The sequence below is a fragment of the Lepeophtheirus salmonis genome, chromosome 12, assembly GCF_016086655.4.
Source record: "Lepeophtheirus salmonis chromosome 12, UVic_Lsal_1.4, whole genome shotgun sequence".
Lineage (NCBI taxonomy): Eukaryota > Metazoa > Arthropoda > Copepoda > Siphonostomatoida > Caligidae > Lepeophtheirus > Lepeophtheirus salmonis.
Window position 1 is genome coordinate 482,067 of NC_052142.2, and position 17,867 is coordinate 499,933.

The following is a 17,867-nucleotide window of genomic DNA, read 5'->3' on the forward strand; positions in this document are numbered from 1 at the left end:
ATATCATCTTAGTTGGCAAGCTGTATTATATATTTGTTTTTTTAAATATCAAAATAACCCTGTCCATGTTACCATATTCACTATGATGTAATTAAGAATTTATCTTTTCTCAATTCTTTATCAATTCTGCTGACCGTTTTACATGGGATGTGGCTTTTGTAGAATTAAAGAAGAAAGTGGGAAAAATATTTGTTACTATTAAATGAATACCCTTTGATAACATCAGTTGCCTGTTTTATGATTTTGGTTGATGAAAAATGTATTAACATTCCAGAAAAAAAATAAGTTTCAACTTTCGAAATAGCATTTAGGGTAGGATAGTATTATTTAAGTTTGAGGAGCTAATAAATCGGATAAAGTTTTTAGATGAATGTGCTCCCTCTAAAGCGATATAAAAAAGATAGAGCCTAAATTTATAAAAAAACAAATCTACCCATTGTAATTTTTCACTATAGAAGTATTATCCTTGTTTATATATGTAGTATCTTTCCGAAAATTATGAAGCGATGTTTAAATAGTTGGAAATGCAAAGTTACCATTAGTTAATAATATATTTTTTCTTAGGCAGTGGACGAGTTTTTCTGTTGGTGCATCCACATCAGGCTATTTATACCTATATTCAGTATATTTCTTCTTTTTTAAGACAAGGTAATTTATCATTATTAATATATATTCACTAGGGCAGGGACAAAACGCTAAACCCATGGTTGTGTACCAGGCGTGGTGCACCGTTCACGGTACGTGCTGTGGTACGGTATAATAGTAAAATGTGTGGGTTTAAAAAAAAAAAAAAAAATTAATGTAGTTTTTTCAAGTTTTTTGGTATTTTATTCTTTAATAATTTATTTTCTATACAAATAAATTATTTTTATATGTACTTAAATTCTCTAAAAAACAAAGGTTGATATTAAATATAACCGGGTTATATAATGCTATTATTCATCTATTTATAATATTTATATTTTTTGGCAAAAAGATGGGCTTGTCTACATTTTCCGTTAATGAATAAGACCGATTAGCAGTCACAATATCGCAAACTGTCCATTTTTTAAATCTTTGTAAATAAGTTGACATGCTTCTATTGGCTTTAGCGATTCCAGTAGAACAATAATTTCACAATACTGCAGACTTGTAAATACCTGAAGGAGAAATATTAACTACATATCACATGCACTTTTCTTAACTATTTCTAGGTCAAGGATGCTTAAATAAAATATGTATATATTATATATTTTTTTTAATACAGATTAATTCGAAGTAACTAAGAACAAAGATCCGAATAATTCTTTTATAGTAGGTGCCTAAATATTTCAAGGGGAATAGATATTTATGACGCAAAATATATGTTCGATTTTGTAATAAATAATAACCCCACGCAATTGCTCCAGTTTATTTATATATGTATGCTATGTTAAATTATTTGAACCAAATAAGGCATGATAAAAAAAACCCGATATTTTATAATATGAAAATAATTAATATGTAATATTATATATATACATACCATACCGAGGGTTAAAACGTATCGAACCGAATCTCGGTGCAACCACGTACCGTACCATCCCTAATATTTACAATCCATACCTATCAATTTAATGACGAAAGTACGTTCGTCAAAAGATAACTATCAATAGTACACAACAACCGGGTTATCATCCCTGGGAGCCTTTGTTAAGTCAAATATTGTTAAGAGAAGTCTACTTATAAATTTGCGCTAGATTAAACGAAATATAAATTCTATTACCGGTTAATATGAATTTGGGGTAATTTTCTATGAAATATTTTCATAAGTACACACATTTTCTCCTTAATTTAGTTAGACCATGCAATTCTAGAGGCCTGGAATAGTCACGAATTTTTTTCCCTACATGGGGGTAATATATATTTTTTTTAAATGAATCAATGTCATTATTTACTCTATTCATTTGTGAGGGGACATGACGAAAAACAAGATAAGTGTGATAATTCCATTTGTCTATAATTCCATGGTCTGACAAACCATCGGGGAATTTTGCCTTCTTTGAGTTGAATTGTAATGGAGTGAAAGAAAAAATTGACTTACCGGGTGCTCCATTGAAATTTCTACACTTTACTATTCAATAATGATTGAAGGTGAGTGATTGAAATTAAGTCATATGTCGATATATTAAATAATAACCACTTAAATTCAAAACAAAACAAATCTGACCTCATTAGCTTACGTACAAGTCGAGAAAATGACACATGAATGTGATTTACGAATTTCCATTCGCGCAGTTGGGCGTCTCCAATACCTTCTTCTTCTCTTTCAGCAAGTCCAAAACGTTGGAGAGGAAGAAAGGTTCCCAGAAGAAGTAAAAAAATCAACCTAGGAAGATTTCCTTTAAATCCAAGAGAGCCCATGAAAGAGATCTCTGAGTTTCATATCAGGCTATCAAGAGTGATGTCAAAAAATTGGTGTGGAAAGGGCTTTGTGATGGTGGATAGACCACTTTTGACCTCAACACTAAGAAACTCATCTCCTCCGTTGCAAGACTCTTGAATGAGTTTAGAATTATTCTCAATTTCTTTGGAAATCTTTTTTTTGGCACTTTTGGCCTTAATACTAACCCCCTCGACAACACTTTTTGGTTGCATGTCTAGGAGTAAGCCTGCAGTGCCCGTCATGGAAACACTGTTGTCCTCAAATCCACTCTCAGCCAGCACTGGGACAACGTGACAGAGGACTACATCTGCAGCGGGTATCAGGCCTTCCGCCCCAGCCTGCAAGCCAAAATTGCCACTAAGGGCGTCTACATTAATGGTTAAGAGAACTTAGACACACATGTATTAATAGTATTAATTTTGTTGAAATTCAATTGATAATTGATACATCTTGTTTAAGTTTAAAATTCGAAGTGTTCATATTTTAATGGACCATTCTGTATAACTATCGTGTAATGAATATTTTAAATAACGTTTTTAATCATTATTATTCTGATTACATCAAATAAATAGATCTATAAAAAAGTCGTTAGGAAAGTCATTTTAAATGTTTTAGCAATTAATAACTATTCTATTCTAAAGAAATTCCTTTATGTTGATCACTTATGGAAACATGTGATGTATCTCGGGTATATATTTGACTAATTTACGTTGACTTTATTTAAGTTTCGGTGCTAATATGGAATTTGAATTACGAATGAGTGAAGTACTTTCTAAGTGAGATTGACTGTAGTACAAAGTAATTTCTTGTTTTCCAATTTAAATTATCTGATTTTTAGTTCATTTATCGTGTTGTACGGACGTATTTGTGGCTTTTATAAATTGTCTTTTTTTAGAGAGAAGGATAGATACTCTGGTCCCTAAGCTTTTAATGTAAGGGGGGGGGGGGAGACAACTTATCAAAGTAGAGAGTGATTTTTTTAGATTATTGATTGAAATGTACTTTGTGTTAGTTATAGATGTAAGACATTTAAAAATATTTCCCTTCGAGGGAAGGGGGGCTGAAATGAACTTACTTCTAGGTTATACGGGGATTATCCCTCTTAACTAAACTGGGGATCCAAAATTAGGAACGGAAATCAAACCCTATTTTCATGTATAGAATCGTATATTGGGAAAAATAATTTCAGTGTGTATGTACATGACCCTAGTATCTGTTTAAAGGTAAATGAAACTAACTGTTCAGGTTGGTATCTACAAAAACTAATCACATTTTATATACGGGTTATGATGACAACTTTAAAATATGTGATGGCAATCTATAAGAAATTATTGTTCTACAATTATAGAAAATTTAGACCATGTTTGTTTTACAATTACCTAGTAGGGTTTGTTGCCTTTTGCAAACTTAATATTGAAAATATTCCCTCAAAAACTAATTTTACATAACATTATCATTGAAACTAGATCTTAATCTTTCCTTTGGTTCCAAATACGGTACGAAAACATTTTTAAGAATAAAAACATAATTATCGATTTTTGTACAGTCTAACTGACTCATATATAGAGTTGTTAGAAAAGGGATTCCTGGTAAATACTAACTAGATAGTTAGGGCCCTGGAATAGATTTGTAATTTTTGAAAAACTTTTAAGGGTCAAACGTAATCCACAGACGTGTTGTACTCTTTGAATATTAAATCGTTTTGTCACAACAAATACTAGTAGAATAGCCGCTGGTTGAATTTAGAAATGAAATAAATTCCAACTAGAGACATGAAAATGTATACTTAATTCTATAACGCTAGGTCAGTTAATCCAATGTTAGATTTGGTGATTTTTTGAAATTTTAAGAACAATTATATAAGTCTATATCTAAGATCAAAAGTTTTGGATTTTTTGAAAATCGGTCAACATCGAAGATTTTTATATTTTTATAAATCAATATTTTTGAATTGGAATTTTCTCTTAATTCGCAGTAACCGACTTACTCCAATAACGCCACAAGAAACGCTTAAAAAAATTATTTTGAAAATAAAATAAAACATTATTTTAAAAAAGTAATCATTTTTTTGTCGTATAAAAAATGGCGCAGTATTTCATTTTCATTTATTTTTTTTTGGCGGGTGGAGGGGCTTAACATATAAAAACGTGGTTCGCAGGAGGGTGTTGGGAGTAAAATTTTGTGAAAAAAGAACCGAAGTCCACATTAAGAGATAACATATGAACTTAAAAGCTAAGAATGTATAATATAAAAAAGAATTACATATTACAGTTTGACGTTGGACAGGTTTTTTGAAAAGTTCTTTGGAATCCTACTTTTTCCATCTTGTCATCATTAGGGTTGTGGGACTCGTGTTTTGTGCAAGCGTGCCCGCAAATACAAATTCAACTATCTGGTTCCTCTGTTTTCTTTCGGACATAAACGAACCTTTATTCATAAATCATACTTAATGGGCGATGGGTAATTTCGAACATACTTATAAGATATCTCAATTATGATTTTTTTAACATTACAACTTATCTGAAAATTTACTACTTATAGAAGTTTTTCTTCTCCGAAATGTAGCTTTACTAGGTACTATTTAATCAAAATAATATTATCCAGAAAATGTCTTAATGTTAGTTATAATTTAGTGCATGATACAAATAGTATTAAATATTAATTGTCATAATATTAAACTTTGGTATGTAAGTATAGAGAAGCACAATTAAGATTATTTGATGATGCAAATAAAATATATGAATTATATATTAATGGAGAATAGTGAAACGGCAAAGAATAATCAAAATAGTCCAAATGATTTAGTATGAAAGGCTGTTAACGCAAATACTAAGTCCTGTTGATTCAATATATATCGAAGAAGTCAAAGCTATAGGAGATCGTGGAACAAGAGCCAAGAAAGATTGTGTAGACAGTGGTTTCCAATTTCCTCATAAGAATGGGAAAATTTGCCTTGCAAAAAGCGTCGAATTCACAAGATGTGGCAAGAGTGGCCATTATGTAAGAGTATGCAGGTGTCTGAAAGAAAACTCTATTTCGATCATCAACTCTATTCAAAAATTTGAACTGAATAAATTACCATTGAATGTCTATGGAAATTACTTCACAAATATAATAGCTACTTATGATAGGGCTGCATTTGTATCTGTTGCTGTGTCGAGAGTTCAAAGTAAAGATCAATTCCAACCCAATTAAAAGAGTATCGTTTATAATATATCTTTAACTTAACATATTTATTTATTTACACATGAGGGAAGAGGGATTATTGTATATTATTAATATATAACTTCCCTATAAATAACTTTATAAATGTATATTTTATTCTTTAAATTTATGCAAGACAAAATATATTGTTAGTCAGAGAACATCAAACCCATCATTACAGGAAATGTATTCATAACTTCTTAGTGACCACTGACCATAAAGGATGAATAGATAACTTTGGCACGGAATCAAAAGAATAGAAAAAAATACTGCTATTATTTACCTGTTGACAATTAAATGATAACGAAACATTCCTTCCATTTGGTGATCAACAATTCCTTTAGTTTCTTAGTACTAAGTTTGGACATCCTTTTCTTATTGATGATATTCATCATACTAAAGACTCTCTCAGTATCACAATGGACAATTGGATTATTTTTTTATACAAGGCTTTTACTTGTGGAGAGCTCCTTTAGTTTTGTATAGCCAGGATTCTTTTGAAGTACTTCTTTTAATTTGGTCTTGAATGGCTCTTCCTTCAAATCTGGAGTCCGATTTTCTACTATGGTTAGGCTGGTAAGAATAGGCAATCTTTCCTCCAGTGCAGTTATTGCCAAAGGTATTTGACGAAAATTTTCCTGCAAAAATACGATTTCTTCTCTTAAGGAATCATTATTAATTACTTCTTATGCTCTTTTGGTTGCTGCCAAATCTTCATCAAGGCTGTTTAAATATTCTCTGAAGACGTCAAAGTGATGGTATTAGTTCTCCACTGCTTTTAACCAAGTTCCTTAACTTGCTATAATTGGTGATGGAGGGAGGGGAATTTTGTACGAAGCAGTAAATACTCTCATTCTTCTTCTAGAATTCAAAAACATCTTCTTCATATTCGAAATAAGTTCGTTAACTTTAGTTTAACCATATCTGCAACTCTATATAACCTATGAGCAATACACGTAATGTGAATCATTTCTGGGATTTTTTTTTCGAATATCTTTTTCTGCTTTGAGACAATACGAGGCGGCATCATTCTCCCAATAACTTATAACCTGAGCTTATGACGATGTTCTTTACATTGTTAGCAATCTCAATATCAACCAAGTCAATAAGGTAAGACCTCCCACAGAAATGTCCGTCCAAAGCGCCAATCAAAATTGCCATCATTGACCTCCCTTGATGATCTCTTGTCTCATCTAGTGCAACGAAAATATCCTTTTCTTCCAGCTTTTCTTTTATTCTATCCAAAACTCCTTGACATACTTCCTCAATCAAGTTGTTATCAACCTGGAGAAGTTTTTCTAGTATATTTTTCAACAAACCTGAAGAAATTTGGATGATTCAGAACATTTAAAGGGATGTTACACGACAAAAATAACTTTGCTACGTCCAAATTGAATGATGAACCGTTTCATTCTCCTTCGTCTCCTTGAATCTAGTGTTTCTTGAAGACTTTAAAGTTATTGATGTGATGGGTGGTTTTGGAGTGGCGGATTACTCGCCATAAAGAACGAGATGGCCACGGGAAACCGCAAAAACGGCAAGGTATACTTTCATTTTCCAAATCATAATTCCACACATCAGTACCTCCGTTGTTAGAAACCCATGAAAAAAGGCACGTTTTCTTCGGCATGATGATGATGCACGTGACTGTGAGAGAGCAGTAAGGGGAAGTTGCTTTGCTGATGATTAGTACAATACCGAGGAAAATTTATTTTGAAGATGCAAGGATACCAACGTGTTTTATTACTTTTTTATATAATCTCTTAACCAATCAAATTCGTTCTTTTTCAACGATTCCAACAACCCTAGTCATTATTTAATCAATACAGAAAAGGTTTTCTATGTTGGGATAAACATTCTCTCAGTCAAATTTATATGTAAAAGTTGTTTTTTCGCCAATAAAACAATTCGATGTATCGAACTAACGGCTAGGCAAGATACACAAATTTTGAAAACATACGCAACCAATCATAGTTTTTGACGTCACTTTTGGTAGAATTTTCAATTTGATTTCAAGCAGATTTTTACAAAACTTGCAACCGCTCATACACTATGGCGTTAATATTAAAAATGTGGTGGGAGTCAAACATCAGTCGTACATGCGTTATGGTATTTAAGATTATTAAGATAAAACAACAAAAAAGGTTTTATACACTGAGGTTTTACAATAGAAATTTACTTATTATATAATTACAGTTTATAGTAGATCGTTTTAGTTTATAATTTTTAACATAAACAAACTCAATATAAATGAAATCTTTTTCATTGTTAATTACAAAAAAAAAAAAAAAAGATACTAGTACCATCTAACGAGATTAAATATTTAAAATCTCTCCATAGCCCAGGAATCTAGTCTGATCAAAATTAAGCGTAGCCTATGTTATATAACTAAGAATTATGAACAACTTTTATTTCATCTCTTAAGTCTATATTTGTTTTGTTTCGGACAAAGTTTGCGGAAAATAAAGATGAAAAAAGTTTTGAAATTCAGAGAACACTAGCGTCACTTAATGAGATACATTTGAAAGAAACAAAATCTCTATATTATATCAAAAAATGTGTCATTTTTAGTTTGATGTTGGAAAAAAAGGAAGTGGAGAAATATAACAAAGGATGGTTTAGGGCAGGGATGTCTAATCTGTGGCCTGCTTAATGTTGAAGCGCAGCCCACTACTCTTTCTCACCTGTAGTAGTATTTTTTTAGCAAAATTGTCGTAATGTCATCAAAACGCGTAGAACATGCATAATACATACAAAGATTGAAAATATTGGACGTCATCGCTTATCTCCTATGACCCTAACAAGGTTGCCAGTATTGCCTTTTTTGAAGCAGTTTGGCCTTAAAAAATTTGATTTGGCCTAAAGTTGTATTAAATTTATTAGTTTTTTTAAAATATATATTTTTGATTAAATTTAATTAAATAGGTTCTGAGCCCCATTAAAATATTTCAAGTGGTAATCTGGTCCATTATATTAAAAGGTTGGACATATCTAGCTCAGGGAATTGGCGAGTTAATATTGGTATACAGTTTTATTAGGGTAGCTACTTCAATGTATACTAGAATACGATTACTATCTACTGTATTTTTAATAAAGTTGTAGAATCTAAGGATAGAAAAATTACTTTTTATGTATTTTTAACTTAAGAGTGTATGAAGTCCAAATAGTTTCAATTTAGCTTTGGAGTACAAGAGGCAATTTTATTTATTTAAGGTCTTGAAAATTGCGTTATAATGTAAAACATAAGTAGATGTCCTTATCTTTTCTGTAAACAAATCCTATTTATTTAAGGTGAAGAAATGCTTAGAACCTATGTCATGTTAATATCCGCTGGTGGAATGATAAGAGAAAATCCTTGTGATTTCAAAGATAAAATGCAATTCGTTAGGGTTACACAAGGACTCATAGAATTGCAGGGTTTAAATATATTTGGTTTTACGTCTCTAAAGTGTCTTGTATCTTTCTCTCCAATTTGATTATAGAATTGTCAAATAAAATCATAAATTGTTAAACCGTCAAATGGTGTAACTGTTGGCTTACCACAAGGTGGAATAAAAGCTTTAAACCAAGTAACTTAACGTGACCAGTTGCCCTAGGAGATGCAATGGTGCAGTGTTTTAACACTTTTTTGCAAGGTGTCGCTTTTCATATGACATCAACTCTGTTATTTTTCTTACTGACGTAGTCTGAAATATTATAAAGATGATGATTGCTGAATTACGCCTCTCACTCTAAAATTGCTCTGTGGAAAGAAAAAATAGTTTTATTCCTTCACTATTCCTTTTTTGAATATCTCACCTAGGAGAAGAGAAGTTTTCAATAGGACAATTATGATTGATTGATTATTATAATTAATAGTATAACAATAAATGAATAATTTAAGATGCAATGGAAAATTATTGTCAGAGTTTGGAACTTGGAATCGAGACTTGATGTGCACTCCATAGTTTAATGATAAAATATTCATATATATTTTTACAATAATTAAGATTTTTGAACTCGAATAAACAATTTATTGGGTAAATAAAGCTCCATATGATAAAAATCATCTGAAGCTAAGCTTAGTTCGTCTTTCAGATCTTGAATGAGTATCTTTTTTAAAGTAAAATACATTACAGAACTCTTAATTAGATCTCAAAATAAAAATTAAACACTACTTCTAGTGGACAAAAAAAAACTTGTTTGCGCGAAGACATTTTTTAGCTATTAAGCACGTGAATCCTCGTTTCGCTACTTGGCTTAAAGCTTTAGGTGGAATATCTTTTGTTAAAATTATGGATTATCTGCTCAGAAATTTTGGTAGATTTTGCAATACAAGTGTTCAAAGCATCATTTATTAGTCACTTTGAGAAATTAATTTCCCTTAGTAATCATTTTAAGGACTTATTAGCTTTATGTATTTTATTTTAATATCCCAAAGATGTTTTTTTATAAATACACTGAGGATATAAATTAAATTTTGCAGTAGTTAGCCTAGAGATTAAATATTATTATTATTTTCTTCAAATTTTTGTTGAACTAGTAGGCCTTATGTTGAAATGTAATTTTTTTTCTTTCAATGCTCAAATATGACACCTAAGATGTATTTATTGTCAGGGTTACTATTTTCACTGCATAGGTAAGCATAATAATTTTAAGTTAAGCCTTACGTGGTTATCAGGCTTGGATGACACCGGAACATAATAAATTTATAGGCGTATAAATATCAAAGCATATTCCTACGATATTTTTTACCTAGAGATATTAGCCAAACTTTTCCTGTTACAACAAATGGTACCCGAACAGATACGATACAGTTATGAATAAAAGCTTCTTCACTGTGAAATAATATAATACCTATATAGCTCCATACCAATATACGAGCAGTTATATTTATACACTATAATACAGACAATTACTGACAATCTCAAAACAAGTTGGTGATGGCAAAGACCCTTATGATGACGATGGGAAAATAGAATAGTCTAATATCGTAAACCTACTCAATTCTCCAAAAAAAATTGGTCGCAAAGGTGTTGCCAGATTAACCAATTAAGTTCAGTCATCTTCAGTGGATCTGTGAGTTGCTCTCTAAAATGATAATATCAATATACACAGCCATCAGCGAATGCTTATGGTAACAAGAGAACTGAAGACTTATCAGCATTGATGCTTAAAATACTTTTCTCTGGTATGCTAAAAAAAAACATAAACGAAAATTAACGTGTTAACCCTGACAATTTGAAGAATTTTGGGGAAAATAGGAGTTCAACTGTCATGACGTTTTATTAGATTAGCTGTGAATAGCCCTGAGAGAGTTGGAAACGAAGTAAACTCAAATCTTACTCCGTTATATTATAACTAGGGCTGAGGATCGAGCGAGTGCGAGGACAACGCGGGAGCGAGACGTATGTTACTATTGATTAAGGTTAGATTATCACGTGATTAGGCTATAAAAATGAGAATCTTCTATATTTTAAGTTATACTATAACCGTTGATAAAAAAAGTCGTCGAAATTTTCAAATTCAGGAATACTTTATTTACTTCGTGAAACTCCTCGAAAAAACAACTTTCATGTTTCTATATTATAGATCTATTAACATTGAGATCTCTTAAATTTCTTCTTTTTAAGTCGTTGATATGATATGTTACACAATGAGTAATCAAAAACACTTTAGCCGTAGCAGTAGATTACTAGTAAATTGATAATTTAAAGTATTATAACGTATATTTGTGATATTAAGTTAAAAAACTGAAAAAACGACTGACTCTAAGAAAAAATATTAATTATAAATTTTAATAAAATTCATACATAGAAAATTAAACAAATTAATTATGACAAATGATACGACATAGAAGCTATCAAAATTAAATATTACTTATGGATTTAACTAATTATTAGCCACAAACGTTAGTTATATATATACAAAATATATTGAGGCATTTTTGCTGAGAAAAAACTATACTAATTATCAATATAAAGAAGATCCGTCTTCATCCAATCGTACTTCAAATACACTAAAAAAAACTTAAACTTGTCTTAAATAAATTGCACATCTACATTTTTTAATTCATGGAGCATACCGAAGTGTTAACTCGAAATAACAGATGTTAGACAAACACCATTTGAGCTAAGACCCCCTTAGGGGAGTTGTACTTCGTTGTTCGTAAATCCAGATACAATTTAAATTACAACAGCGAGAATCAGGGTATGTATTTTTCATGAGACGAAAACACAGAAACTCTTCACATTTGTTCTCCAAAAGATGGGACCAAAGCCATAGGAAATTAAAGAAAGATATTACTAAGTTGATCTTCCATCTCAAGAGAACAGATTCGACTCCTTCCTTGTGAAGGAGATTCCAAAATAGCAACATTGAAGAGATCCATTCACGATGAGTAAGGAATTTCAATAATAAAATATAATTAGCATTTACTTTATTTGCATGGTATGATATGTATTATATATGACTCCTTTATAGTTACACTAAGATAGTAAAAATTATTAAGATGATGTATTAAAGTATTACAAAGTTTATTTTTAATAATAAACAAAATTAGTATGGGTAAATAAGTTATTTCTGCGTTATATACATCAATTAAACTGAAGTACTCTTATCATTGAAATATTTTTCTCATAGTAAAGGACGAAGAAGAGTTGACTTAAGAAGAATTACATGAGATTTTTAATGGAGGATGATAACTCTTTCTGTTTCTCACTTGGGGTTTAAGTCGATTATTCTGGCATTTTATGGAACTCAATGGTTCTTATAGAATTATACAACTATTCTGTGGAAGACCTGGAATAATTTATGTATTTTTAAGCATAGAGGTTAGAAGTCACTATCATAGACCTTCATCTGCACAATGAACGATCCTTTCATTAAAGAAGATAAGTTCCACCGAGTGAGACACATAGACGAGATCCCTTGAATAGAACATGAAGAGAGTATCAGAAAGGGTGTGGCTAGCATATCCAAATGGCAAAATATGAACTCCTAGTGGAAATGGATAGATACAGATCCAATTAATTGCAATCCAGGCGTAGGGGAACTTTTTTGAGTAATAAAATTAAATATATTCAATATTTACTAAAAAATAAGCGGCTAACTATAGTCTTTATTAGAGGGAGACGTTGTATAACAATTTAAAAAAATAATAAATCAAAAAAGAAGAAAGGAGACACACATCGACCGTTCTTCTTTTCTAATCTGTAATTTATTTGACCGAACACGCCAAGCCTTAATTATAATCGTATCAACCTATATTCATAATTATCATTAATTAATTGATATCTTCATCTAAATTTGATTCATATTACATAAATAATTACTCATTTTAATTAGTGTCAAAAAAATGAAGCAACATTTTTCAATGATGTTGCATATCACTTGTATCGGTCATGTAGTAAATACTAAATATAAATAAAGAAAAGAGTAATTATCCATTAGATCCAATATACAAAACCGTATTTGAGACCACCTTTTCAGTATTCAGGTCAAGTCGGAATTCTCATGTTCTAGGTCTTTCGGATTCCAAGTGATCATGCTCTGGGTACGTGGAAAATAAGTAATATTTGAAACATATTGCTACTTATTTTCCTTGAGGTTATCATCAATAAAGCCTTCATATTACAATCTATATGAGAAATCAAATATTAAGATATATTTTTAATATTTTACTCGTTTTTACCCATATTCATAATTATCATTACTTATTTTGCTTCTTCATTATAGATCCACTTTATATTCCATAAATAACTATTAATTACTCATTCTAAATAAAAAAACACTAAATATAAATAAAGACAAGAGTGACGATCCAATATTGATTGCTGTATATGAGTCCATTATTTCAGTGCTTAGGTATGTTCCGAGTCCTAATGCTCTGGTACTTTCTGGTCCCAAGTCAGCATGCTCTAGGATTTTCTGGTTTCGAGTACAATCTCTCATACTCCTCCCGCTCCATGGAAAATAATTAATGTCTGGATCTACCTGTAGTCTCATCTAGGGCAAGATTTTCTTTTACACAAGTTATTAATTAATTTTTGAAAACACTAATTTACTTGGGGATTCTATTTACTCTTGATGGTGTAGTGATGATAAAAAGGAATAAAAGAATAATTATGACAGCTTGGTAGATAAAAACATCTTAAAGTAAGGAGGATTCTTCCTGATTCAGTAAACAACTACAAAAAGCTGAACACTCTTTTATAAGGGAATTTTGAACAACTCCACTTATCAGGGCATTGACAGTCTCATTGAAGAGGATGATACAGTCCGTAAACACATCGAGTTTTTGAACTTGCTCAATTACAGTTACCAGTAAATCTCTCAACAAAAGTGCGTGGATGTTACTTGCACTACTGAGCAGTGCCTATGGAGGAAGTTCTGGACTATTGGGTTATCAACTCCGAAATCTGCACCGCCTTCCGCTTAAAAAGCCTCCGAGCTCGATCCACTTGACCAAGAGTGACGAAGAAAAGAGTACATCATCTGGAAGGTGGTGTGGATTTAGGAGTTGATAACCCAATAGTACAAGTAAAATCCACGCAGTCTAGTGTTGGGCCAGACTGAGAGGATGGCATTCTGAACCCCTTCTCATAGTCGGAGAGGATAGTCTCTGGGTAAAACGGTTCTTTGGAATTTAATTCCTCAAATAAATTTTTATTAAGTGCCTAAGTTATCCCAGGAAGGAGATCATAAACTGCAGGAATAGAATGGCCTTGAGGAAGCATTCCGTGAGCAGTAACAAATTGTTTAAATAGAGACTGCACCACTTTAAAGTTACCATCAATGATCCAATTCGACGTGTCCTGGAGCCCGTGGCGTAGGTTTGACGGCGTCCAAAGAGCAAGGACCGAGGCAAAGTGTTTGAGTAGTTGGAGTCCCAGATGAGAAGATTATCTATTACATGAGTTCGTTAATAAGCTGGAGGTATAAATACATTTTTTAGGGATGTCAGATGCTTTGCTTCCTTTTGTCGAACTCGGCGAGCCATTCTTCCCAGTGAGGAGGGATCACAATTTAGTTTTAAGTTTGTTTCCAAATCAAGCCCTGCATCTGACGTGGCTGAGAGGATTTCAGTATTTATGTGAGTGGAGATGGCGTTTTCTTTTTCCTTCTATGCACTTAAAGTTCCGCCTGTTGTTCCCCGTGACTATGATTGGGATCATTGATAGGGATGTCTCCGACCAGAGAAAGCTTTGCCCTGTACCCTTGGTGGTAATGGGTACATTTCCAATAAGACTTCTGGTTCTTTTGCTTCTCCTTCGAATACCGATGACCTCTAAATATTATATTCATGGATCCTTTCTTCGCATTCGTGAACACTTTAGGCGTAGTGATATGAAGAACAGGAGCTGTAGCTGCTTCTAGAAGACGAGGGCCACAAAATTGTCGTGGAGGAAGAGGTACCAAATCAATTATATCGAGTGAATCGTTACAGGACATTATGAGGTTCATATATTATATACGAGTGTTTTTGCCCATATAATAAAATAATTATTTTAACAGCTAAACTGGTTGTTGTTCATGTATCCATAAAATCATTCCGTGCCAGAGGGGATTTGTCTTGAGCATTTTTGTTAATATTGAGTGATTTACTTCTAATGATAAATACCACTTCTTTTAAAAGAGTAGTTAATTTTATTTATGCCAGAATTTATTGTATTATTCAAAGAAATCTTAATGATACTTTTGAAATTCAGAACCATAACCATAAAATTGAAACATCTCAATCCCTTTACAAATATATAATTTCTATTAGAAATATATTATTTTCAAATGGTTACAAAAACGGTGTTTGAAGACTAAACCTTTTCAAATATATATTTTTCATCAATACATAACAGAAAATCAGATTACCAAAAAACGGGTACCACCCTGGACCACACTTTCAGATAAAAAATTAGAAACTTAAGAATATTAAATGAAAATCAACGAGCAGCATTACGGCTCACTACTCATTCTCATTTCAAGTAGTATTTTCTAACAAAATTGTCAAAAGAAATTAAAAACTCGTACCACGCACATAATATTCGACAATATTTCCCAAATAAAGGACTTTTTGAAAAATTATACCTGTAAGGATTTTTTTTTCTGAAAGATTTCTTTTCTAAAAAATGTCATTCGATCAAATTATCCAGTGGGGAAAAATTTAATTTAAAAAAAGAATTCTAAATTACTAAGCCCCTAAAAATATATTCCTGCGGACAACCTCAGAATAGGTTCGCCTGAATGACCTTTTTTGAAGCGCTTTGGCCTTGAAAAATTAGATTCTCCCTAAATTTGAAATAAATATGTATTTATTTGTTATTTTTTGAATACATTTTTCATAGGTTCTTTGGCCCATTTAAATATTTCAAATTGCAATGTGGCCCATTATATTAAGGGATATTTCTGGTATACACCATCATCAATAGGTTCAAAAGCACGGTTATGTCTTGTAGTTCAAAGTACTGTCCCAAGAGTGACAGAAAGACAGAAAAAGGACTCCCAGTTTCCTGGCTGGACTCTAGAGTCCATCAAATCTGAAACAGGCAAATCCATGGCCATCCTTGTCATAAACCGCTCCGTGTACTGCAGTACCATAAATGAGAACTTGGATCACAAGAGCTACTCTCTAAGGGTGATATACCTATTAACAGATTCAATGAAGCTCACCAGTGAGGCCAGGTGCAAGAAGGACATTTCCTATTCTTATCAGATGGGAAGTTATTTACTTTTGACAAGAAGAGAACCAGCCCTCAACTCTCCTAATCTTAATCCTTGTGAGTGTTATCTGTAAGGAAAGTTGTAGGGGGAAGCCTGTGCAACCTATTATAACTATGGAGGCCCCGAAGTCGTCCATAAAGTCTGTGGCCAGCTCCATAGACGCTGCGGAGGTATCAAAGTCTCTTAAAGATTTGAGGTTATATATGGAGGCTGTTCTTGAAGCAGGACGAGGATATATGTAATAAAAAATAATCAAAATTGTGTCATCCTCATTTTTTGTTAAATGAAGTATTCTCCAGATCTATTCATTATGGATCTTGGTTTCCTTAAACTTGGTCCAAATTTATCTGCACGACCCTGAACTTCAGTTTTTATTTAATTCTTTTTTTAAAAAAGTTGTATATTCAGAAACATAAATTTGATTGTTAGTGTATTGCTAATTTTTATTTTAACTATTTCAGAATGTTTGGAGTCTTTCAAACAACATTTTACTTTGGATATATGGCTTTGTTTTGCACATGCCTTGGAATTATGACGGGTACTTTAGGATATATTGGTGCTAACTTTTTTGTTAAAAAGATTTATTCCAACGTTAAGATTGATTAAATTAAGTTTAACTGGCTTCAATTACTTCATCAGCTGATTAATATTTTATTCTTTTCAATTTTGTGGTGTTAATTCATTCTTAATTTTTGGATATTCTAATATATTAACAATACTTATTTTCTATTGGTATATATTTTTGTCAATAAATAAAAATGTTGTGTAATTTTTTTATTTCATTTAAGCTTTTATATACCTTTCTTTCTGAATGAAATGGCTTTTTGCACACATATAACTAGTGGTGCGAATCAAATGCATTTTAGGTATATTCAAATGAAGATACTAGATGAAGACTCCTTAGCGAATGTTTGGAATTGAATCAAACAAAAAATCGTCCTACTTCCTTACTTCTGGCATTAAAGAATAGGTCATTGTGATAAAGTGCAACATAATTACATATAGTGATCATGAATAATTAATTGTATACGTTCCTTTACATTTATTCCACTCTTAACATATAGTAAGCGTTTTAAGTGATAAGGAGACATAAAAAAATTGAAACAACTTATAGGATAACATGTACTTAAAAACATTCATAATATACATTGTGATGTAATTATTTCACTAAAATAAAGTATTTTAAAACTAATACTTTATTAAAATGGAATCAACAAAATTTAAGGTCCTGAATTTAATTTCACAATTCGACAATAAAAAAAGATCTTTCATTGCCATTTGTATGATGCTGTTAACTTCGTTGATTAAATTTTTTCCACTGAAGTTGAAAAATTTGAATGCAGCTTGGACAACGTCGTCTTAAAAATTATGATTGTCCTTGTAGAGTGTCATCAGCTTCTGTTCCATAACACTTTCCACCAATAAACTCGATGCGTCTAGATTTTTTCAAAGCCTATAAAGGTCGACTTATTTTATAAAATATAAAAATTATCATTTTTAACAAAAGTTATGCATTAATAATACAAATATTAAAAGATAAAAGACAAAAACATAAACAAAAATG

General features: G+C 31.5%; 1 protein-coding gene across 10 annotated transcripts in view; it reads left to right on the forward strand.

Annotated features, from left to right (window-relative positions):
• The window catches only part of TM9SF3 (transmembrane 9 superfamily protein member 3), a 29,565-nt gene extending 12,493 nt beyond the window's left edge, over positions 1–17,072 (forward strand). For 3 of the 10 annotated variants that reach the window (XR_005867355.2, XM_040722303.2, XM_040722306.2), the window contains 2 exons: positions 565–648; positions 16,765–17,072. Coding sequence is in view for 5 of the 10 variants with exons in the window: in XM_040722303.2 (XP_040578237.1) it covers positions 565–648; positions 16,765–16,909 (229 nt within the window). In the remaining 5 variants the exon portion in view is untranslated. Of the gene's footprint in view, positions 1–564; positions 649–1,816; positions 15,587–16,764 lie in introns of those variants that run through there. The other 7 variants (XR_005867356.2, XM_040722304.2, XM_071892418.1 and 4 more) reach the window with 4 other exon arrangements.
• Positions 17,073–17,867: the final 795 nt, after the last annotated feature.